General features: G+C 36.9%; 1 protein-coding gene across 1 annotated transcript in view; it reads right to left on the minus strand.

Moving 5' to 3' along the window:
• Nucleotides 1-14,184: 14,184 nt before the first annotated feature.
• Nucleotides 14,185-24,900, minus strand: part of LOC150091732 (uncharacterized) — a 97,485-nt gene continuing 86,769 nt past the window's right edge. The window contains exons 11-12 of the mRNA XM_090369500.1: nucleotides 22,192-22,233; nucleotides 14,185-14,345 (exon numbers count right to left, since the gene is read on the minus strand). Coding sequence (XP_090225626.1) covers nucleotides 14,185-14,345; nucleotides 22,192-22,233 — 203 coding nt within the window. The remainder of the gene's footprint in view (nucleotides 14,346-22,191; nucleotides 22,234-24,900) is intronic.

Here is a 24,900-nt window from a genome sequence, read left to right on the forward strand (position 1 = left end):
TGTTTGGTGGACACCGCAAATTACTTTCAAATTAAAACAAAAGGCTTTCAGGAGCGTTCAAAACTCAAACTCAGAAAGCGACTATCTAAATTTGTTATCGCGTCGTAATCAATTTAACGAACTAAACAGGAAAGAAATACAGCGATTCACATCTGCAAGAATTAAGAAAAATTCAACAATGTACCCAAAAACATTCCACCCACTACCATCAGATTTTAATTTCAACTGTTTGTTGGAACACTTAGCTCGCTTCACTGCGCGGGTGGCACAGTGGTATCGTCTGCGTCCCCCCCACCGAGTGGAAAAGACCCGGTTCGAATCCCTTTGATGACGCGAGGAACTTTAATGGAGGAACTTTTTTTACTCTGTGGCTGAGTTAGTCGGTCTCGGACGTAGTTGGCAAGGTCTTTTTCCCAAGAAACTGGGGTTTTTCGTCCAGCAAAACAGGCATATCGACCAGAGAACACACAATTTACATACATGATACACATGGGTAGTTGAATTAACTTTCTGGGTGACCCTAATAAATAAATAAATAAAAATAACTCGCTTCAACAACGAAACAAATCCTTGCTCAGAATTTAAAGAATGCATGTCGTCTATTAACAGTTTAAGTAATATTTCTATCTTCAAAGTGGCAATTAAAAATCTCCCTTCAAAAGGCATTGCTGGCTACGATAATATTAGCATTACTAGAGGCATATGATGCAAGAAAGCAAACTTATATAGCATAAACCAAAAAAAAAAAAAAAAAAACGACTTCCCGTTTCACCCATTCATTCAATCTAAGAGTTAATCTAGTTCAGCCCTGAATTTATTTAAGCTGTCAATTTCCACAACGACAGATGGAAGTTTGTTCCAGCAATTCAACACCCGCTGGCTAAAGGTAAAGTTTCGCACATCTATTCTACAACTGTCTTTTCTCAATTTCAATGTATGCCCTCCCCTCAGGTGTGGAATATGAGCAAGAGGAAGAATTCCATCAGCATTGAGCTTGCTCATACCATTCAAGGTCTTCTACACCTCAATCAGATCAAATCACAGGTGCGTAGTCTCCAGATGCTGCAATTTGCAGAACTTAAGCCTTTCTTGGTAAGAGAACCCTTCGTTTCCCTCACCAACTCGTAGCCTTTCTAGTAGCTCATTTTTCCTAAAATGTGGCCTCCAGACCTTTATGCAGTAATCAAGGTGTGGCCTCATCATTACCTTATACAAGGAGATAATCACCTCCTTATCCCTGCTAGCAAAATTCCTATATATCATTGATAAAACCCCATGAGCTACTCTTGCATCCTGTCTATACTGCTCAGAAAACTTCATATCTGACCGCATAATTACTCCCAGGTCTCTTTCACTCTCCACTACCCCGAGTATAGTACCATCATTACTGCAACCCATATGCAGTACTTTGCATTTGTCAATGTTAAACTTCAGTTGCCATCTCGCAGCACATCTGCTCAAGCTTTCTAGATCCTGTTACAGTAGCGTACCTTCCTTCCTGTCATTAAAAACACTGTCAACCTGCGTATCGTCTTCAAACTTAGACATTAAGCCTGAGTAGGAGGGGAGGTAATTATCAATTACCTCCCCTCCTATATTTGGAGGAATTCTTGGCAAACAGTGGCATTTCATACTAAACTGTCCAAACAACCTTCCAACTTTTGCCTTTACATTCTGGGAGGCAACTCCGGCTGCTAACCTCTCAACAAGATCTCTTGACCGCTATATAACGGACTGGAATGTCCAGGAGGGTTGGGCCACATCCGACCACCGTGCCATCACTTTCAACATGCACAGAACAATACATCAAGAGCCCATTACCAGCCAGCTATAAGCTTCAGAGATACGTGGTGGAAAAGGCAGAGTGGAATGTGTTTGAGAAAGCGATTATTACAAACTCACAGAGACTGTCGACTGAGCACTACCAGACCCAAACCCCTGACCTCCACCAGCGTGCAGTCACCAACGCAATTGTAGACGCAGCAAACCAGGCCAACAAGAGAAAAAACCCCACGACCAGGGGCTGTTCCTTGGTGGTCTAGGGAACTGGATGCCCTGCACAGAGAAAACTCAACCAAAAGAGACGAGCATTCCAAAGAGCCAGGCGTTCCTGCCCCCTCCATAGGTGGAGGGCCCTCAGGCACCAATACCGGGAAACCAGAAATGCCTACACTGCAATGAATATGCAGGGGAAAAAGCTGTCCTGGAAGCACCTGGTCTCCACAGTGGGAAACTCAGACCCCTGGGGCATAGTCTATAAAATCACAATGAACAAACTGCCTAGAGGTGAGGTGAGGTGACACCCTCTACCAGGACGGCCCAAGGAAGCATGATGAAAAATTGGAATGAATCCGTTAACAACATCCTAAACACCATATTCAAAACACTGGACAGCCAAAACTTCCCTGAGCAAGAGCAAATCTGTCGGGAGAATGACACATATCACACCATCCTCACAGAGGCACCCTTCACGCAGCTGGACCTAATATTCGCAGTCGGCAAAATAAGAAACAAGGAATCTCCAGGAATGGATATGATAGAACCTGAAATAGTCAAAAAGGTGGCAGAGCTAGCCTCAAATCTTCTCCTTGGTCTTTATATAACCACTGTCTAGAAAGCGGCCACTTTCCCACAGACTGGAAAACTGCCAACATTAAACTGATTCTGAAAAGCCCAACCAAGCAACAACACATGCCTGATTCATACCATCCAATCGCTCTTCTCTTTGTACTAAGCAAAGTCTTTGAGCAGCTCCTACGTCAAAGGATAGAAACCTACTACAACTCAGCACAGCTTTCTGCACAGAACCAATTTGGATTTAGGATAGACCGATCCACCACCACTGACGCACTTGAACCATCACTGCAGCTGAAAACTGCCAAAGACAATACCTCCTCATCTCAGTCGATTTTGCGGGGGCGTTCGACACCCTCTGGTGGCCGAGCGTCCTTGCACGACTGAGGTGCTCAAACCTTCCCCCGAACCTGTACAATTGCCTGCAGAGTTATTTCACCGAGAGAAGAGTGGTGAACCAGGCACCTTATACTAGAGTTGAAAGACAGATCTACAGAGGATGCCCGCAGGTCTCTGTGCTTGGACTGCTCCTTTGGAACTATGTATTGGATGAATTCCTCTCCATGGACCTTGGGAACGTCCGGGCACTGACTTTTGCAGACGACCTAACCCTGTCTTGGAAGCTGACTCAAGGGATCAGATGGAAACAAGAGTAAATGGAGTCTTATCCGTCCTTCAGGAATGGACCAGAAAGCAACACTTGCAAATATCTCCAACCAAGACTCAATTCATTCTCCTCAAAGCATACCTAATACACCCACAAGGCCTGCACAAATTAAAATTAACAACAGATCCATAAAACTAGTCATGGAACTAAAGCACCCGGGAATCATTCTCAACAGTAAACTATCTTTCCTATCACATCTGAACTACATCCAAACAAAGATGAAGAAATAAGCAGCAATGGTGGCAAGGATCGTCCGCCGGGACTGGGGCCTAAAGAGGCACGCACACTTGGTGGTTGGTTTTGATTTTATTAGTGCATTAGCTACTAAGGCTATAATGCGCACCCACACTTGCCCTCCTCTAAAAACAGTCTTCATTCCAGCAGTTATATACAGGTGTGCGTTTTAACAAGGCTACAAAAGTGGCAAATAGCAGGAAACTCAGTATTATTCACCGACCAGTTCTTCTTATCATGACGCGTGCCTGTAACACCATCTCCATCAACGCCCTGCAGGTGATCATGGGGCCTGCCTCTTGACCTGGAGGTGATACGTACAGGCATGCTGTACCAGCTTGGACGAGGAAAGAGCACGACATACAGGGACCACATCACGGACCCCGTTGGGAATCGATCTGCAGAAAAGAAATGACTACAAAACTACCTCCAATTCATATGGCAACAACGTTGGATGGAGTCCACAAAAGGGAGGATAACTCGCAAGTTCATTCCAGACGTACAAACAACGTATCCAAAATCGCCTTCGTGGTTCTCCCCGGGCCTCTATTGCACTTATTTATTAACAGGACACAGTGCTATACGCAGCAAGCTAACACTGGGAATAGCCAACAATCCATTTTGTGCATGTAGATCACAAGAGACCTGGGACCACCTGATGTATGACTGCCGACTCTATGAGGACCTCTGGGGTATATTCATCACTGAGCTACAGTTTATCCCTAAAGACAGAGAGCACCACATCCTAGAGAGCGACATCATCTACACAGCATTGTCCAAATATGCCCAGTCTCTTCACAAGCAGGCCGACCCTGCCACAACCATCAAGCCCACTTGATTAGACAGCAACCCGCTACCATGAACACTACAGTGCAACCAACCCGAGCAGCAATGACTTGTTGCCTGGACAGAGGCACTTGACCACAATAGGATAGGATGACGCCCTCACGAAAATCAGAGAAACCCAGATTAAGACACTCATCCTTGGATGTGATTCAAATTCGGAGGAGACTGACTACAGAACGCAACGAAGCCTGGAGAGATCTCCACTTCCTCGACAAATCATCATGAAATAAATAACTAATTGAACATGATTACTGAATGACCAACAGCCAGCCAGTAAACTCCACTTCCCAGACAAGTGATGAAAACGTGACAAACACTGGACTTGACCACCACTTGCAAAGACTACAATCAAGACAGAATGAACGTGACCTGAATCTCATGAATGACAACTACCTGATCAGACCTCTGTGGAGGCTAGACAGATACCACTGGACTCGACAGTGCAGCTCTGCTGCAAAGTGCCTTATTGGCGATTTAAATCGAGCTCCCTCTCTCGATTTACTTTATACCCTCCTCCCCGGCAGGGTGGGTGACAGTTCTCCGTCTCCTCTCCTCCCTGCCACCCCTCCTTTTCTCTGGTGGGGCCTTGAGCAGGCCACACTGACCACTGCGGTCGTCTTCTCTATTGTCCCCTTTCTTCTGTATTTTCATCCCCCACTCTACCTATATACCAGAGTATGTCCTAAACATCAAAATTGTATCTCGCACGACTTTTGGCTACCAATTCTAACGTTTTCCCCCTTTTTTTTTTCATTTTTTAAAATTATTTTTAAATTTTATTATTTTATTATTTTTTTTAAGGTCCTAGCCACTGAAATCTCAGGAAACTAGGTGGCAGGACCTGCCAGAGTAACTAATATGTAAACTACTGGGTACCTGGTCTGACTCCACGGGGCAGAGTGTGGACAACGTTGGATCCCATTACGGGCCCAGCGGCTAAATGACCAGAGGAATAACGCTACAAGACACTACACATATACATAATCCATACACTTTTAAACTTCTGGCATTGACAGTGTTGTTTCACACCCACAATGTATACTATGCGGAGATGGGGGAAACCTCAGGTGCCATTTGACACTAAACACACTCTATACTGTACCTGATTTGCCACTCCTGCTGCAGATGGGCACGGAGGCAATGTTTTTCAAGTGTCTTGCCATTTGCTGGATTAATTGTAAAGTTAAGGAAGGTTTGTAGGTTTTCCTTAGAAAGGTGGTACAGTAGACCAGTTCTAATGACCTCGAGGTTGAGAGGTAAGGCACCAGCCAGGACCTGGAGGGCGTGAATGCTCACTGTGCAGTAGGCATGGGAGGTGACGAGCAGTATGGAGCGTTGGATGGCTCCAGCATCCTTCTGTTGGTGGCAGTGGTAGCTTTGGTATACCAGATTGCAGCGGCATATGTTATTATCAGTGTGAAAGCAGTTTTGAAAAATAAAGATAAGGTCTTCCGGTTGTGTCCTCAGTCATGATGTGAGACCCTGGCAACTAGGGTCTCATAATTTCGTACCTTTTTCATGAGGTATTTCAGATGACATTGCAATGATCATGTTGTGTCGAGGATGAACTCCCGGGTATTTTAATTCAGTTGAAAACACAATGGTTGTTCTATTGATTCTGATCAGCGAGGGTTTTCTGATATCCAGCTTGCCTTTGAGAAGGAGAGAATTCGTTTTAGTTGGGGATAGATGGAGATTGTTGTCCGAGGCCCATCCTTGGAGAATATGGAGGGCTTGGTTTGCCAGGGCCTCAAGGCAGGCTCTGCTGTCAGCAGCCATAGTGATGAGATCATCGGCATATACCCTCAGGGGCTCACATCCAGTGAGTATAGGCTTGGCACATCCAGGGTCTTGAGCTGGATATCATTTTTCTCTTTCTTGGCAATTCCTTTCTACTTCTCTCTCTCTCTCTCTCACTCTCTCTCTCGGGGTAATAGGAAAATTTTTTTTTGGCTGGTGTAGCATAAGCCTCAGGCTTCCTTGCACCATATGGCTATTAATAATAATAAGCTTGAGCATTTACCTCCCCCAGGTCCTTGTTGAGGAAATCATCCATGACAATGTTCCAGAGCAGGGGATCCAACAACAAGCCCTGTGGACAGCCCCAGAACTATTCTAGAAACACTCTGATATGGTGCGTTAACTACTACTTTCCTGTTTGAGAGGTATGTTTTGATTGTTTCATATAGGTTCCTTGGTAAGGTGGCTCTGTGCAACCTGCCAAGGATGCTCGGCCACCAGAGAAACCGAACACCCTGGCGAAGTCGACAGAAATCAACAAAAAATACTTTTTGTCACAGTTGGCAGCCGAAGTGAGCAGGTTGTGAAGTGCGCCCACAGTAGAAAGGCTTAAATTCAAATTGGCTTATAGCTGCAAGGTTAGCATTCTCATAGTGCTAGGATTCTTTGGTATAGGAGTCTTTCAAAGAGCTTACTTATAACAGGAAGTAAAGTGATTGGCCTGTAGGATTTTCTACGGAGGCATTATTCCATTTTGCGCCTGTTTGAGTATAATTCTTTGCTGGGCAAATCTTTGCTGAATAAATTCTGCATTTCATCCCATTCCTCTTCATTCTCCCATTGTTTGGTGGGTGGGAGTTAACCATATGCTTTGGGTCTTTTGAGAACCTCTTTCTTGAGGGGAGGAAGTCTCTTCGTAGATGCTGCGGGAGCATAATTGCTGTTCCCCCATTACAATCGGCATCGTTGCCACGAGGAGAGTTGTCCGCATCAGGTATGCCATGTTCATTTGCCACAGAAGCCTGTTTTGTGGTACAAATTTTGTTTCTAGTCATTGGGATCAAGGAGGGAACCCCCTCAGAGTTTTCTTCCCCCGAGGACTGGTGCAGTTGCCAGCAGGAGCACAGCAAAACTCTACAATGTACATTTTCTTTTCCAGCCCATTATGCAGAGCTATAGCAGCAGCATTTCATCAAAATGAGCATTAATTGGGAAGGGGTAGTCAGTTTACTATTCTTCAGTAGAGTCTGAGGAAGAAAAACAATAGTATTTAAGTCTAGTGGGTTAATTACAGGTTGTTATGTTGTTATTTGGTTTTTAGGAGCATTAGCAACTAAGGCCATATTGCTCCGGGATATGCGGTGGTCATTCCCTGACCTTTCCGCATCCTCCGTATTTGGTGGTGACGGGCTCAAACCCAGGTCTAATCAAGAAGCGTGTGCTATGCACTGCTGCTCCTTCCCACCTGGCTACGGAGGCGGCGTTAATTACAGGTGGTTGTGGGCGGGCAACCTCTGCCGAAGGCATTATAGTGACCAAAAAGCACTCTTCGCAGCAGTGACCTTCAGCCAGTCAGATAATGGCAGTAGCTTGCTTCAGCAAAACTGTTCAAACACAAATTAAAAGTTACTTATCTGCTATAAGTCTTGTACCTCCATGACCTGTATGATTGGAAAGCTTTTGGCGTCCACTATAAGATATCCATCATATTGGATAATAGCCTAGATTTTTTACTAAATTTAAGTCACTTTAGGGAGCACAATTGACCAACTCATACTACCAGCCACCTGGCAGCAAATCATGTCAAGCTGAATGCCAGAAACTGATAAAGGGATCCCTTTCTGAGTTTATGGTGTAGTCCACTCCTTATGGCTTCAAGGTGGAGGGACATACAACCAGCCAGCCAGGAGTGCTTACGGTGCAACAAGCTCTTGTGATGGTTAAGAACATAGAAAGTTGGATAGAATCCAGTTATTATTATCATTAGCCATATGGTACAAGGAAGCCCAAGGCTGATGCTGCACCAGCCAAAAATAAAATTCCTAATTAACCCAAGAGAGAGAGAGAGATAGAAGGGAATCACCAAGAAAAAGAATGATATCCAGTTAAGGACCCTGGGTGTGCCAAGCAAATACTCACCAGATGTGAGCCCCTGGAGTTATTTTTTGTGATTTCTGTCAAGGATAACTCTGACACCACACAGCTGCACCATAGCAACCTATGGGAAGGAAAATAACTCTGTAGATGAGAGATAGTGCCCTCTGTTTAACCCCCCCCCCAGTCCTCCCGGCTGATCTGTGTAATCATGGCTTTGTGTTTACTTATCTTAGAGGCTAGATACCGTAAGTGTGGGGGGGGGAAACCTTTAGCTTTGCACCTATTAAGATTCCGAGGTATTTAATTTCCAAGTAGAGCCTGATTGGTCTGTTTGTGATCTTGAAAGTCTTGAAATCTGCAAGGTTCCCTTCAACAGGATTGACCTGGTCTTGTCTCCGGAAATGGGGAGTCTATGTAAGGCAGCCCAGTCCTGTAGTCTTCTGATTGCATGGTTGGATCTGGATTCTAGCTGTGTCCTAGTCAGGACCCTGGGTGTGCCAAGGTCCTGACAGGATGAGGCCATCAGAAAATGCCATAGAGGAGGCTTGCTCAAGGCCCATCCCCAGGAATTCATCCTCCAGGACAATGGACCAGAAGAATGGTCCCAGGATAGAGCTGAAATTTGCCTGGTGAAGCACTGAAACTTTGTGGCAACAGTAATTTTTATTTAGGTATGATTGCATGATTTTGTATAAGTTGGTTGGGATGATTACTCCCTTCCAAAGAGCAGTGCTACTTATAACCACCCTCTGTCTTCTGTTACTTAACTGTTGTTTTATCCACAGCAGTAATTTGTCTCCAGTGCCAAACTGCTCTGATTTGTACAGCTGTATAATTAAATTGGAGCAATTTGCCATTGGGAAAAAAATTAATGCTTTTATGTGGGAAAAAAAGCTTTACCGAAATCTAAGTATTTACAATGTAAAAATTATTTTTGCATTCAGTTCCTTTGTTACTGCATCATAGTGGCAAATCATATTCATCAGACAAGATCCCCTCTTAGCAAATCCATGCTTTAATTTCTGTAAACTGCATTCCTGTAAAGATGATCCTGCAATACTTCTTTAACCACTGACTTCATTATTATCCCTGGAGCATAAGTCAAGGTCCCAGTTCTGTAATTATCCAGTTATATTAATACAATATCAATTAAATATTGATTGCATACCAGTGTGAATGGATATGTTATCAATTGTTATAATTGACCCATTGCCAGTCATTGGGGGGGGGGGAATTCATCTTTTTTTTTTGCTATTTTACCCACATAAACCACTGAAAAGCATAAAGTTATTTTTGGATTATTTTTGAAGGCTTTTCTATAGAAAATTTCAAGAATATTTATTGAATAGAGTTGAAAATGACTCAAAGTGATAGCTAGCAGTCATGATTTCACATGATTGCTAGCAGATTAATAATGAAAACTCTACATTAATCTGCTGTAAATGTCCAGAATGTCAACAAATTCATCATGTGAATATAAACCTTCACCAAAATCTGCCTGTATTCCCTTCAAAATTTATCTCAAGTGGTTGATGGTAGAGGGCAGCTGAGTCACTGATCATTTTCAATGATCAGTGATATAGTCACTGATCATTTTCAATTTACTCTTATTTTACTGTCAGAGATGTACAATGTTCTCTAACGCTTGAATTTTCTGTTAGTAATCAAATTACATCAGGCTGTTCTCTCCCAGTACAAATATGATTGCAAGGGATATATATATATATATACATACTTATCTATATAATAAAAATTAAACTGTGGCTCTGGCAATTAAGCTTTAAGGATGCATCAATTGTACACACTATGTACAGAATTTATAAGTTTGTGTGTGCAAGATATTAGCTGATTAATCAAGTGGACATGGTGTGTGTGTGTGTGTGTGTGTGTGTGTGTGTGTGTACACAAAAAAAAAAAATTAAAAAATTGTTCTCATAATGTTGAGGTTGACTGTCTACAGGCATAAAACCCCAAATACCTCACACCTGAGATCATTCCAACTTGAAAAAAAAAAAAAAAAAGCCCACAAAATGTTCCATTAGTAATGGGATTTAAACAAAAATCTGTTTCTAAAGTGAAAATAGCCACCCTTACTATACTATAGAGACCAAAATACCACCTTTGAAAGAAATTATTCCTTTTTTCGAAAAATTTTATTAACTTCTGAACATTCAATAATTAGCATATAAAATATTCTTTATTAAATTTACAATAAATAACAGCTTAAAGGATCCATTGTTTAAATAAATAATCTAACAGTTGATGTACTTGTATATATAAGACAGTTAAACTAACAATATGAAGCACAAAACATCACTAATAAATAATAAATAATAGAACAAATTCGAAGTCTGCAACCTCTATTTCCAGTCCCCCCCCTAATTTATGAGCGGATAATGCATTTCTAGTCATTTAGCAAATAAGCAACAAGTTAATCTCCAAAATAAGAAATCAACAAAAGTCAAGTATATTAGCTGAAAATTCACAGAGCTTCAGATAAATAAGTGAAAATATTAATTACTTCATTAGCTGCCTTCATACAAAGTTTATTCTTAATCTATATTCTTTAGTGATGATTGTAAACCTTACTGAATGACGTGTGTGTGTGTGTGTGTATATATATATATAAAAATATACACACACACACACAAGGAATTATATCAGCTATACAAGTTTAACATTTGTCTTTCACCTAATTTGATGAAATAAACAATCAAAATACCAAATTTTATTTTAGGGTAGAGTTTTGATTTCATAAGGCATAGTTTGTGAGACCAGAAGGTAAAGAGACTTTGGAGAAGACATGATTCCAGCCAGAAAAAGATTCTGAAATAATCCTTCCAACTATTATATCTACACAAAATATTATGCACTGACTAAAGAGCAGAAAAATTAATTTATAATCACATCATAAAAGAGCATAATAGTAATAGTGTTTGTTGGTTCAACACCCACTGTGAACTCAAAAAAAATCTTTACTGGCTTTATATCCACTGTTTACTTAATAAATGTATTAATGATATGATATCTAATTAATTGCAATTGGCCTGGTAACTACTTATTAATAAACAAATATAAAAGAGTCATGATTAATAAGTGAAATGAAGCCAGTTTTCATAACTTGAAGAAAAACACTTCCAAATTAAAAATGACTTTATTGGTCGTTCAAGATAAAACATCTAAAAAGTCAATTATTGAATTAAATGGCAATATTTCTTATTTCTCATATGGAATTTATCATCAGGCCAAAGGAGAAGTTACTAGCATATATGTTTATAGGCCAATTTGTATATTCTGGTTGTGGCTGAAATGCCTTTTGGCAAAATACGATTCTCTTATCAATTACAATTCTACTGACCTGAAAATGTTTCGAACAAGGCTTCACAGATTTTTTTCACTGTAATTCTGTTCTAGCCAGCTGCATAGTTTAGATTAGCCAACTCTTTTTCCATTGACAAGCTGTAGTGCTCCAATGTCCACTTCAGGCATTTATTCATTTTCACATAAGAGGGCATAGTGTGCACATCCTACAATGTCCAATGCACTGACCAATCCAACTTACCAAAAAGGGGTCGCCAAGAAGGCGACCCCTTTTTGGTAAGTAACAAACTAAATCATGACCTTCTTATTATTTATAATGAGCAAAATAATCAGTTATTTTAAAATCTATTATAACATGCACCATCTTGATTACAACATCATTCTAAAGTTGCATACCACTGCAATAATATCAAGCTTTCCAGTGAACTGGCCCACAACATTCATTCAGTGTACAATGGCATTTTATTTTAAACAGAAATCTCAGATGTATACCATATTCATTATTTAAAAAATAGGCATGAACTTTTCTACATATTGCTGATTTTGTGAAATCATCATATAGTACCTTATTAGCCGACTAGTAAAGCAAATTCATTATGGCAGCTCTGTCAATGATATTAACAATTTATCTTGCTGTTTGAGTTTTTTTTACCCCTCATTCTGTATAATGAAGCTCTTGAGATATTGGAAAATTCAGCCATTAATTCAACGATTTCAAATCCTTTTCTCAGGACAAAGTTCTACTAATTTGCCATAAACACTCATTACAAAATTTCTTAAATTGACTACATAGCTGTTTTTCTTCAGTAAGAACAGGATACCATTACATTAACTTCTCATCTGAACTAAAATAATCTTGTCAATAAAAAACACAGAACGTTGCAGTTAGTTATGTCACTTAGTTATTTGTCAGGAATATTGTAGTTCTTCTCAATAATGCTATAACAGAGTTTATAAGTAGTTTTAGTGACAATGTGTGCATATTTATTATCTGAGAAATTTTATTCTTGCAAAAAAACTGCAAATAAATATGATGCAAGTTAAAAAAACTTGCATTCAAAAGATTTTCCTTACTTTATTCAAGCAAGGAAGAGCAACCTTTTGTTCATGCAGTTTCTCAGTAACAATGTTCACTGGGTCCAATGTAAATTTTAGACTGATCTTGTATGTATGAAGCAGTGCTTTAGAGTAGTATATAATATTTGTTAAAATAAAATATTTGAATGAAACAACACCTATTATAAATTTTAGCAACAAATTAATAAATAGAAGGGCAGATCCGCTTGAAAAATTTAGCTTATCCTTGAAAGATAAAACATACTGACAAAGCCTATTAACAATAATTTTCATATAATTATGACACACATGGAATTAAATATAAGATGCTTTGGTTCTTTCCAGAAGGTAGAATAAAGAAAAAAATTATATTTATGAGGCCATTAAAAGGTCAGAGTTTAAAAAAAATATATGACCCTGCACAGAAAATTGTATCATCACTCCACCTGATGATGTGGAATCAAAATATCTGAATTAAAAAGAAAGCATTTATGAGGCACACTGATAGAGTGACAGAGGATTTAAATATATATATAAATAAAAATTTACCATTACAGTATATGGTAAGTAGTTAGTACTTCATAAAGGAATTTAAATTTACACATGTAAATATATCTAGATGACAAGCAGAAGCACATAAAGGGTAGATAAAACCAGTAGCACCACCTAAATTCAAAATACTATACACATAAACAGTGCTAAAATTAATGAAAGGAGATTAAAGATAACAGTCAGGTGCATTACACATTTTATAACTTACCTAACAAAAATTCTTCAGAAAAAACATGTTTTGTTAGTCAACAATATAGAAATCCATCCATAAAGATAAAATTTTGCATTTTCAACTAACTAAAATGGAACCATAATATTTGACTATATTAACTAAATTATAAATGACTTAGAACTCTATCATAATGACAAAAAAACTTATTGGTCCGTTCTTTTCCTTTACCCATAAATTAAACAACTTCAACATATTTAGGCATAGATTTTTTTTCTCTGCATACTTGCACTATTCCTTATCACAAATACTTAGATATGCAATTAATCATAAGTTTTTTTTTTTTTTTTTTTAATTTCTTCTTTACTGCTTACATTTAAAATGAGAACCTATTTTAATATATTTTTTTTTATCAGAAATATATATATATATATATGCATGATTTTAAAACATAAGTGCTAAAATAAGGACAAAATTTAATTATTTTGTAAAAAACCTTTTGCATTGAATATCTACTTCAACAGCCAACTTTCTAAAGTGAAAGGATGCTCTGCATCCATTATTTATAGGTTAATACTCAGAGTTTAATAATATAGATAGTATTTTGATAGATAAGAACTGCCTTTAAACCAAAAATAAGGTTGGGCACTTTAATTATTACATTGTCTCCAACCTATTCATTCCTTAATTCATATCAGTGTATATTGGTATAATATGATAAAATTATCTGCTGTAATCAAGACTACGAATACATTAATACAATCCTGTCTATGTAACACAAATTTACTTATATATTAATAAATTATATTCATAAATCCGTAAAAAAAATATAATATAGGAAAAAAAAAAATAACAATGTAAAGAAAGTTTATGAATCAAGAATGAATGTCTACAAAAAAAAATTATTTTCATGAGTCATTATTATAGTCTATTCAGAAGAACAATCTGAGGGATTCAAAAAATCCTTCAAATGAAGATGCTTGACCACTGTTCGTACCTGGATATTTTCAACTGGATTTAAAGGTGTAACCGATGAACTAACAACCAACAATTCTAGGCCCCGCTGTTCTTCCAAAACATTAGCGACAGCTACAAAATGAACAAAAACAAATATGGTAGGTCAGACTCATGCTTTTAAGACTATATACATAATATAGGGTACAGTTTATTAAATAAATACTATTTCACAAGGTTGTTGTTGTTATGGGAGTTTAATGGCACATAAGCTACTATGGCTATAATGCACCTAAATATTTCACAAGGCAATATTGATATTGCCTTCTGATGAAATAAAATTGCCACATCACAATGAATTTTTTTTTTTTTTTTTTTAATCTTTAACCTTTATACAAACAAATATAGTTATTAGACTATATCAGTTTCCCTAAGCTTATATATTATTTTTTATTTTTTTTTTTTGAGTGGGTGGAGATAAAATATTGCCTTCTTAATCTTAAGATTTTCTTTTATATAAAAAAAATGAAAGATCTAATATTTAACAATACATAAAATGTAGGGTTTAATATTCAGTAATTAAAGAACTATAAAGAACAATGATAACTAAAGCAACCTTCAATTTCAACATTAGACGTATCCTGAAATATTGGCATTTAGATTTAATGTTTTCTTTGTCATTCTTTAACAAATTTATAATATAGTGAAACATAATGCAATATTTCTGGCAAATATTTAAATTTATTGTTAATTATAATTACACTGACCAGCAAAAAAAAAAATTTTTGTACCTTTGGAGCAAATGTTGCAGATTCTAAAGGAATCCACTCATTCCAAAAATGTCTTTATCACATCTCCATTGAAAGACATACTGAAATTTTAGCAACTTAATTAATAATCATTTTCAAACATCGTACAATAATATAATTTATTACATGAATTCTATTTCTTTAGCAATGTTAGCCACTCAAGTTTTCCTTACAGTCCATTTTGCTTTCCCTCTTAAGAAACCAGCAGTAATCTACCATCATGGCAGTATTCCAGCAACTTTCGTATCATTTTTCCACCACAGTCCTGAAAATATTCCTCTTGCTCATCACTTATATCTCCCAAACTGAGTTAAAAAAACGGATATGGGAATAAAGAAAATGACACATTCAGAAAATTTGGACATTTAGCAGTCCGTATCTTTAACTGCAGACAAGTTTACACCATACATTCATAATTATCTTCTTTCCATCCTCCAAGAAATCCATGCAAAGCTGCTTTAAATTATTATTATTATCATCATCATCAATTTATTTCTCTGTTGAAGAGACACCCCTGGGACAGCCATTGGCTAGAAGGATGAGAGTTACATTCTAAGGTGTGAAGCGGACCCATGAGCAAAAGGTTACAAAGTTTGTGGGACGTTCACCCTGAAAGGTTGAATAAAGAATTTTGGAATACATGAGTAATTATGATTTTATAATAGAATATTTACATTTTTGAACATCATAGAATATTTAAAATTTTGACATCATCTTACGTTGGCGTCTAGAGTACCGAGAATATATAGTTTTTTTGAGCCGAGTGGCTGTGCACTAGTTACAGGAGACGATAGGAGTTGGCAAAGACTTGCAATCTGTAGGCTTTTTCGTTACAGAGCTTTTCCAGTTCAATTCTTAGTTGATTGAAGAGTTCTATTGTGTTTGCTGGAAAAAAGCGACTTAGGCTGTCCAGGTTTTTTAATTTGCTTTGAAGAGGATGTCTTGTTTCAGCAATTCTGGTGGCTTCTCGACGAGAGTGAAACAAGCCGTCAATGCTGGGAGCATCTAATCTTCCTGTTAGCAATTGGGCTAATGTGAAAATGTTTCTTGTGTTGATTGTCTGTTTCCAGGGAGGAATGCTGAGATTGGAAAGTAGGATGGCTCTAGAGATAGTAAATGGGTGGTTTGAGATTCTGTTCAGCCATCTCAAGAGCCAGTATTCAATACTAAGGAACGCTTTCAGGTTGTTAGGTGGGGCAGAGGACCAAATCTGTGACGCATACAGTGGGATGGGAAGTATACATTTCAAGATATACTTTTTGACAAGGTCTGGGTTTCTAATGCCAATTAATTCCTGTTTGGCAGTCCAGAGCGCTGCATATGTTTTAGCTTTGATGTAATCAAAGTGCTCGGAGAATGTTAGTCCCTCGTTTGTTGTTGTTGTTGTTGTTGTTTGGTTTTTAGGAGCATTAGCAACTAAGGCCATATTGCTCCGGGATATGCGGTGGTCATTCCCTGACCTTTCCGCATCCTCCGTATTTGGTGGTGACGGGCTCGAACCCCGGTCTAATCAAGAAGCGTGTGCTACGCACTGCTGCTCCTTCCCACCTGGCTACGGAGGCGCCGGTTAGTCCCTCATCCCATTTTAGGCCAAGGTCTACATGCGATTTAACTTTTGGAACTTCCCATCCGCTTACCAACATAGAGATATTGTTCCTGCTCTTTTTCTTTGTAATTGTCCTCTGGGTGGATTTTCTTGGGTTTAAATGTAGTCCAATACAATTGAGGTAATAACGCTCCAGTTCATTTATTGTGTTATTGGCTTGTTGATTTGTTTGCTTAACTTGTTGTAGATCTTTAGATTTGATGAAGAATTTTCAGGTCATCTGCATATGTAATAAAGTTGTCTTTATGGGATTCAAAAAATGGTTCCAGAGCTGCAGCAAATAACAGTGAGGAGAGAACGCCTCCCTGTGGCACTCCCTGCGAAATGGAGTAATGGGCAATAAAATCGTCATTACGGATTATGAGAAGTCTTTCCTTCAGAATGCTACATAAAATCTTCAGGAGACTGACTTGTATTTTGAAGTAAAGATAAAATTTGTTCCAGAGCCGTTATCAAGATATTGTCAAAAGCTGCGGATATGTCTAGGAAGAAAATATCGAGCTGTTCCTTATTGTTGAGAGCTTCCTGCATCCGGAAAAGGGTCTCAAGGAGATTTGTGATGGTTGATGTTCCAGATAAGATGGAGTGTAGGTGCAGAGGACGATGCCCGAAGCAGTGTTGAGTGAGGACTGAGAGATGGGTCTTCTCAAAAATTTTCAAGATGGTGCAACTTATGGTTATGAGTATAGTCTTTGGCATTTTTTTTTGTTTCTTTATTTTGGGAATGGGCCTGACTATGTAGCTGTTCCATATACAGGGGAGAGTACCTTTTTGAATGGTTTGACTGATGCAACACCTCAATAATGTAAGGGCTGCTGATTTTTGCCATGAAAAGAGGGAAGTTATCAGGACCAACAGTTGCTTTATTAGGAAGTTCATTTATGGCTATCATGAGGTTTTCTTTGGTAATTGTGATGGTTGTTAGAGGTGTCTTTCTTAGTAAGTTTGAAACGGATTCTTTGTTTTCTATGATTCGGTGAAGGAGATCAGTTATTCTCTTCCTGTTTTCTTGACTGCCAAGCTGCTAGCTCAGTATGATATAGCAGTTTCAAATACATCATCTTTGAGGAGTTTCTTTATTTGAGACCTAGTGAAAATTTCTTTCTCAGTTTTTGCATCTGTTAAATTAGGAAACTCTTCTTCATCCAGAGCCTTAGCAAAATTCTTCATTAATCCAAACTTTATATGCCAAGATGGAAGAATCTTTTTTGGTTCAACCAGCAGAACATATTTTATATTACAGTAAGACCCCCATAACTGTGGGGGGGGATATGTTCCAAGACCTACCAAGGATGGCTGAAACCGTGGATATAAGCAAACACCTGCTGACCCCATATATAACACGATTTTCTTGTACACACATATGTATAACAAAGTTTAATTGATAAATTAAACACATAGTAAGACATTACCAACATTAAATACGGTAATAATAAAGTACAGCAGACTCTCGATTTACCGGGACACTTCAAGACTCCAAATATTAATTGGAAAAAAAAAAATACCAACCAGAAATCAAAATTCAAGTAATAACTAGAATAGGTATAAAACGCATATTTTGCAAGTCGTAAATAAAATAAGCGACAAGAACCGGCATTATAAGTAGTCATTGGGAGATTAGTGTACTTATTATCTTGCAACCCCCCCACTTGTCTTCAGACTTTTTTTTTTTACTATAATGCTCATTTATAATCTGTTCGAGATAACGAACATCAAATAATTCTATGTATGTCAAATGCCAGTAGAATTGTCTTGAATGAAGGAGATGTCCAGATAATGACACTACCACTCAAAAAAAAAAAAAAAAAAAAAACCAAATGTTTAGTTTGATTTAGTGCGTGGCGTTGATTGTTGTGTTCCATCGCACTGCAAAAGGACAAATTTTGTTTCGTTATTTATGTCAGGAATGTCGGAATTTTTTATTATTTTATATATATAGTACTATAATTTTTTTTTTTTTTTTTTTTTTTGGTTCAGAAATCGTGAAAATAATGGGCAAATGCAAGAGTTGCTTTCAAATTATACAAAAATTTTAAAATATTCAAAATTTTAAAAACTGTGCATTCGTTAATTAAATGTCTAAAGAACCATTATAATGTTGGAGACCAAACCATACGCAACATTGTAAAAAGAATGTTCAGAATAATCACCTGAGAGGGCATAAATTGAAATTGAGGAAAGACAGATGTAGGATAGATGTGTGGAAATTTGCCTTTAGCCAGCGGGTAGTTGGTTGGTGGAACAGACTTCCATCCCTTGTTGTGGAAGTTAATAGCCTAAATAAATTTAAGGCTCAGCTGGACAGGTATTTCAAACGAACTGAGGGGTGAAGTGGAAGCGTTTTTTTTTTTTTTTTTTTTTGGCTGATGCTGCATAAGCTTGCTTTCTTGCATCATAATGCCTCTATTAATGCTAATGCTAAAAATAAAGGGAAGCTATTCGATTTAAAATTGACATCGTAAAAATTAAAGGGAAGCATCGTATTGGACATACGAGCAGTACGTGTTAAGTTTGTTTTTTTCCGTGGTTAATCGCAGGTAACTGAATCAGCAGATACAGGGGCACAACCGTACTTCTCTCTCTGGTAAAAATTCCTCCCTCTTTCCCCACTGTTGCACACTGTTTTTCTGTTGCATGACTGTCCCACAAAAATAGAAAACAACAGTATTTTGTGAAACCTCCCTGTAGACCAGTGAGTAATCCAACTATCTTAAGATAATCACAAACATTCCAAGAAAAGTCATGGTACTTTATTGCACTCAGGATCTTGGGACACACTTAAGTTTCTCTTAAGTCAACAGCATGATGGGAATGCATTTCCATTGTGCAGCAAAACTGCTTTTATAGTTAATTTTGAGGCACCATTAAATACACACTATTCATTAAGAGTGTATTCAATGCCCAGTTCATTCATAAGACCACTAATACCTTTACAGAAACCACACTGTATTCTACAATGAAATATTTTTAAAATACTTTGACATTTGATATACTGTAATTTTAGTTCCTCTTTCAAGTAACTTACCGTTGTAATATAGAACCAAGGAGTTCTGTTTGCTCTTTAGATAAGTTTAAATGGACTAAGTCATTCAACTCTTTTTGCTTAATTAAATGGCACATTATAATTTTCTAGTTGGTAGTACAAATGTACTACCAACTAAAACACAAGAATCCTCTATATTTATCACTGCTTCCTTATTCCATGACTCTGAGGTATCTGATATTGGCAAGTCTTCATGATGCAGAACATATTGCAGATGATATGTTAGGATATTTCATGTTGTGTTTGCTTTATCCGGACATCCCTAATATTTTTGTCATGCAGAAATAGCAATTGTCAGTGTCACTATAGGGAAATTCTGACACTTCTTTTGCACCACTGGTTAAACATTTTAACAATACATTACTAAGGTAAACACAAAAGAAACAAACAATATGCAATAGATACACAGATAAATTGTACACTTACTCACACACTACAACTTTCCATTGCTTAAAGAGAGAGAGAGAGAGAGAGGGGGGGGGATTGCAGGAAGACAAACAAGGTTAAACATGTTAACCCACCCCCAACATTACTGCCATCTATGAGCATATGAACATTATTATTTGCACATAATATTGGATAACAGATTTGCAGGCAATACCTGATTAGTGTCATATCTACTTCCCTAAATTGTAGAAAGATATATGTACTATGGATACACAAGTATATGTATGTGTAGAAACTGTAACATTGTGAAAATTTTAAGAATTGTTTTATTTTTTTTGAAATCTACACAAAAATTGACTGAAAACAGCTGATATATTAGAGGAGATAAAAATCAACATAGGCCAGTGTTATTTATTAATGTTAGCTGAATTTAATAATTGAATTAATCATAACCAAGTATACTCAATCTTACACTAGTCTCATAAGACTATATGCCCATTTTCTGATAACTAAATGAAGTGATATTACATGAAACGTTTCTTGTATAGCTTTCTGCCCTCTTCCAATCCACTTCCTGAGCTGTACAGTTGGCCCTCCATATCAATATTAGGAAAATTATGCAAGGGTATCAAAACTTATACAGCATGAGAGAGAGAGAGAGAGATCATTTTTTCATCATTATTAATAATTAGTTCAATGCCCTGTTACAAAACTGAGCATAACTAGGTCTTTGGCACAGTTTAGTAAGTTTTAAAAATTCTAGTCAAATTAAATTCTTGAGAAAGATAATGTGGAGTCCTAAGTAAGAAAGATGTAAAATAAGACCCTTTTCCACATGAATTATTTTTTATTAGTATGCAAGGATCAACTGGGCTACAATTAGACCAAACAATCGCAACAAATAATTTACTACGTTTCAGATTTCAATATTAAATCCATCTTGAGGCCTAGGTGTTTGGATTCTATATAAATTATGTACAAAGAGAAGTTAAAGGTTGACAATACAAGATATGAAAAAAATTCTAAAAATTATACAGTTAGAGTTTTAAATTATAATGGTTCTGAGGGGAGAAAGTAAAATGAATGAAATTTTTGCTGTTATAATTCCAGTGAAGCACAAAGAAAAAGGACTTATGATAAATGAAGCAAAGACAAAATATATGGAAGTCTGGAGAATGGCAGATAACACGGATAATTTAAGAACCAGCAGCTCTGGGACATTAACAAGTAAAGATGAGCAATTGTTGAGTGTTTGAGCACAGAATTTTGTGAAAAGTCTTTGGGCCTGTACAAGACATGATGGATCCTGGAGGATCGGAATGAACCACGAACTTGAAAATCTTATTCAGGGTGTGAACATTGTCAGATTTGTGAAGAGCCAGAGATTTGCCTGATTGGGACATGTTATGAGAATGGATGACAGCAGAACAACTAAGAGGATAATGAACTGGAAATCTACCGGTAGGAGGGCAAGAGGAAGACTGCAGAAAAGATGGATGGCGTAGAAGAGGACTTAAAGATCATGAGAATAAGAAGTTGGAGACGTTTGACTTCTGGAAGGGCTTACTGGTGGAACATCATTGAGAAGGTTAAGACCCACCCTGGATTATAACACCAAAAGAAGATTCCAGAACTAGGGGCCATAACTTCAAATTATATGGGAAGAGGTGTGGACTGGATTACAGGAAATTTTTCATTAGCCAGTGAGTTATTGATTCTTGGAAGAAGTTGCTTCCATGGGTGGATAAAGTGATAGCTTGGTGAGATTCAAAGTTAAATTGACAATTAGACCAAACAATCCCAACAAATAAATTGCCTACATTTCAGATATGTACATAAGGAGGGAGTCAAATAGGTGGGTTGTTTTTATTTCATTATTTTATTATTATAATTTTTTTTTTTTTTTTTTGGCTGGTTCCACAAGAGCTTCTAGCTTCCTTACACCATACAGAAATAAAGCAAAAGCACTTCATTTGCATAGATTCTAAAGTTTAGAATCTATTTATTACTAATAATCTAAAAATCAAACATTATTAATTCAGGAAGAACATGTCCATTCATATCTAATTGTACTTTTTTTTCTACAGAGATATAGTTCAAATATTATATTATACCCAAATGTAATTTAATACATACCTGTCATTTTTTCAGAGGAAATAGCTGGATGGCAACAGATCTCTATTAAAGACAAATAAGTTTTTTCAAAAAAAAAAACACTACTATAATGCTACATAACAAAGCAGACATTCTAATAATTGCATTAAAATAACAGAGAAAATTAATTCTATAATGTGAACTTATTTTTAAATGCATTTAATGAAGTAGATTCCAAGGTCAGAATAATAATTTGAAATTTCCTTAGTTACCTATAATAAGACAGTTTTCATTAGACCGCCAGATAATAATATTCATAGCTTTCTAACAGTTTTTCAGGCATGACTTTGTTATCTGAGTACTCTATTGAAGTAGATCCTCATGGATGGGTTATGGTTAGCAAAATTTTTGGTAATCATAACCAATCACAAATATCAACAGTAATCAAGCAAGAGATTTAGACCTTTAGTTTTAAAGGTGATTTTCTTGAATTACTATATAAGACTGTTCACAACCTATTTCATTTTGTTCAATTTTTATAGTTCTGTGCATGTAATTTTTGTATGACATTTCAAAGAGATAGTGCATCAAATTGAGCATTAGTAGTAACAAATGATGCAAACTTATAGAGAATCATCTGTCAATACCCTCTAATAATTTGTCTAATCCTTCCTTAAATTTATTCAAACACATGCTAAGATGTTTGTCAATCCAAATTAGCATACTTTCATTAATAGGAATATGTATGAAATAATAAAATTGTCTGATCGTTACTTATCTATTTTAGAGTTATGTTGCCTGAATACTTGTCATCACAAAATATGCATGATACATTGTTAACTGAGCACCGTTATATCAGCTGCCATAAAATCAATGATGAAATTTCCTAACAAACTTGGGATGTTTCATTAAATCTTTCTAAGAAAGCTAAATATAAAATTTAAATTCCTATGTTCCCCTACATCCCTTACTCATTTACATCAATTCATCATAAATGGTCACACTAATGAAATAAACTTCCTAAAAACTTCAATTCATTTCATAAATAAAGGTGATATCAGTTCTAATATCAAATGATATACATTCATCATCAGCCATTTTCAATCCACTGCAGGATGAAGGCCTCTCCAACAACTTTCCAGTTCGTTCTGTTTTTGTAAAATGGCCATCCATTTACTTCCCATGAACTTGTGAATTTCATCTGTCCATCTCTGTTGTTCTCTTCCAGGTTCTTTTAGCTCCTCTTGGGTACCATTCTGTTATTTTCTTAGTCCATCTGTCATCATGGACTAAGAAGAGCAATGTGTGTTGCCCAAGTCCATTTCAGTTTTATAGTTTTGATAAGGATGTCCTTTACTAGAGTTTCTTGTCTAATCCACATGTTCTTCTTCTTATCCAACAGTCTGATTGCTAATATAATTCATTCCATTACAATGGTTCATTATTTTATGTTTCAGACAAATTGGGATACTGCTCCTCAGTATGTGACTATATTTCTGAATGCTATCCATCCAAAATTTATTCTTCTCTCAACTTCCAGTCATTTATCATTATTACAGCTAATGATTTGTCCCAGATAAGTATATGACTCTACCTTTTCAATTACTGCTCCTTCAATCATTATGTCCCTTTCTGTGGCATACTTATTCATCATTACTTTTGTTTTAGCCATATTCTCTTTAGTCCAAAATCCTTACTAACTGTGCAATACTGATTAAGATTTTCCTCTAATTCTTTGGGATTGTGGCTTATGACCACAATGTCATCTGCAAATCATAAATGGTTTAGGTACTCTCCATTCGCATTGACTCCTTTCTGCGACCAGTTTAATCTTCTGAAAGCTTCCTCAAGGGCAGCAGTAAATGACGTCAGAGATATTGCATCTCCTTGTCAAACTCCTTTCTCAATTTTAAAGTTTGTTATTGTCTTTTTCTAATCTAATAAAGGAAGCAGCTTTCTCATATATTTTCTTCAAAATCCTAATGTATGGGATGTCTGTGCCTTGTCTTTCCAGTGCCTGAAACATTGCCTTATGCTTTATGGAGTCAAATGCCTTTTCATAATCTACAAATGCCAGGCATAGTGGAGTTTTATAATCGTTTGCTTTCTCCATTAGCTTTGATATTCTTCTGTGATTAGCTATAATTCTTCTTCTGAGAATCCTGCCCTAAAGCCAGCTTCCACTTTCAATTGATTCTCATCAAGTATTCTTTCTAATCTGTTAGTAATGATGATTTGTGAACAACTTTTAGATTTGATACAACAAGCTAATTGGTCTATAATTTCCAATTTCATCTCCTTTCTTATGCAGCAAAATTATGATTGCATTATTCCACTCCTTAGGCATCACACTTTTCCTAATGTACTTTGTTAAGAGCCTTGCCAGTTTCTATGTCGTCTTTTCCTCCTAATTTTAACAACTCTACAGTAACTTCATCTTCACCTGGGGATTTTGATTCTTCAATGCATGTTCTACCTCATCAGGAAGGATCTTGGTATGTAGCATGTATTGCTAATTTTGCAATCAATCTTCCCCATTTCTGGCATCATTCCCTTGCTCCTTATAAATACTTTATAGCAGTCTTCTGATATTTAAATTATGCCTTCAACTATTTATAAGTACACCATAACTATTCTTCAGATGCAGTATCATTTGTCTTTCTGTATTACTGCTCATGACTGTTGATTTAAGTCCTTTCTTTTCCCTTAATGCTTGTTCTATTTTTCTTGTGTTAAATCTTCTTATGTTCT

Source organism: Mastigoproctus giganteus, chromosome 1 (assembly GCF_048544385.1).
Source record: "Mastigoproctus giganteus isolate SK-2022 chromosome 1, ASM4854438v1, whole genome shotgun sequence".
Classification (NCBI taxonomy): Eukaryota; Metazoa; Arthropoda; class Arachnida; order Uropygi; family Thelyphonidae; genus Mastigoproctus; species Mastigoproctus giganteus.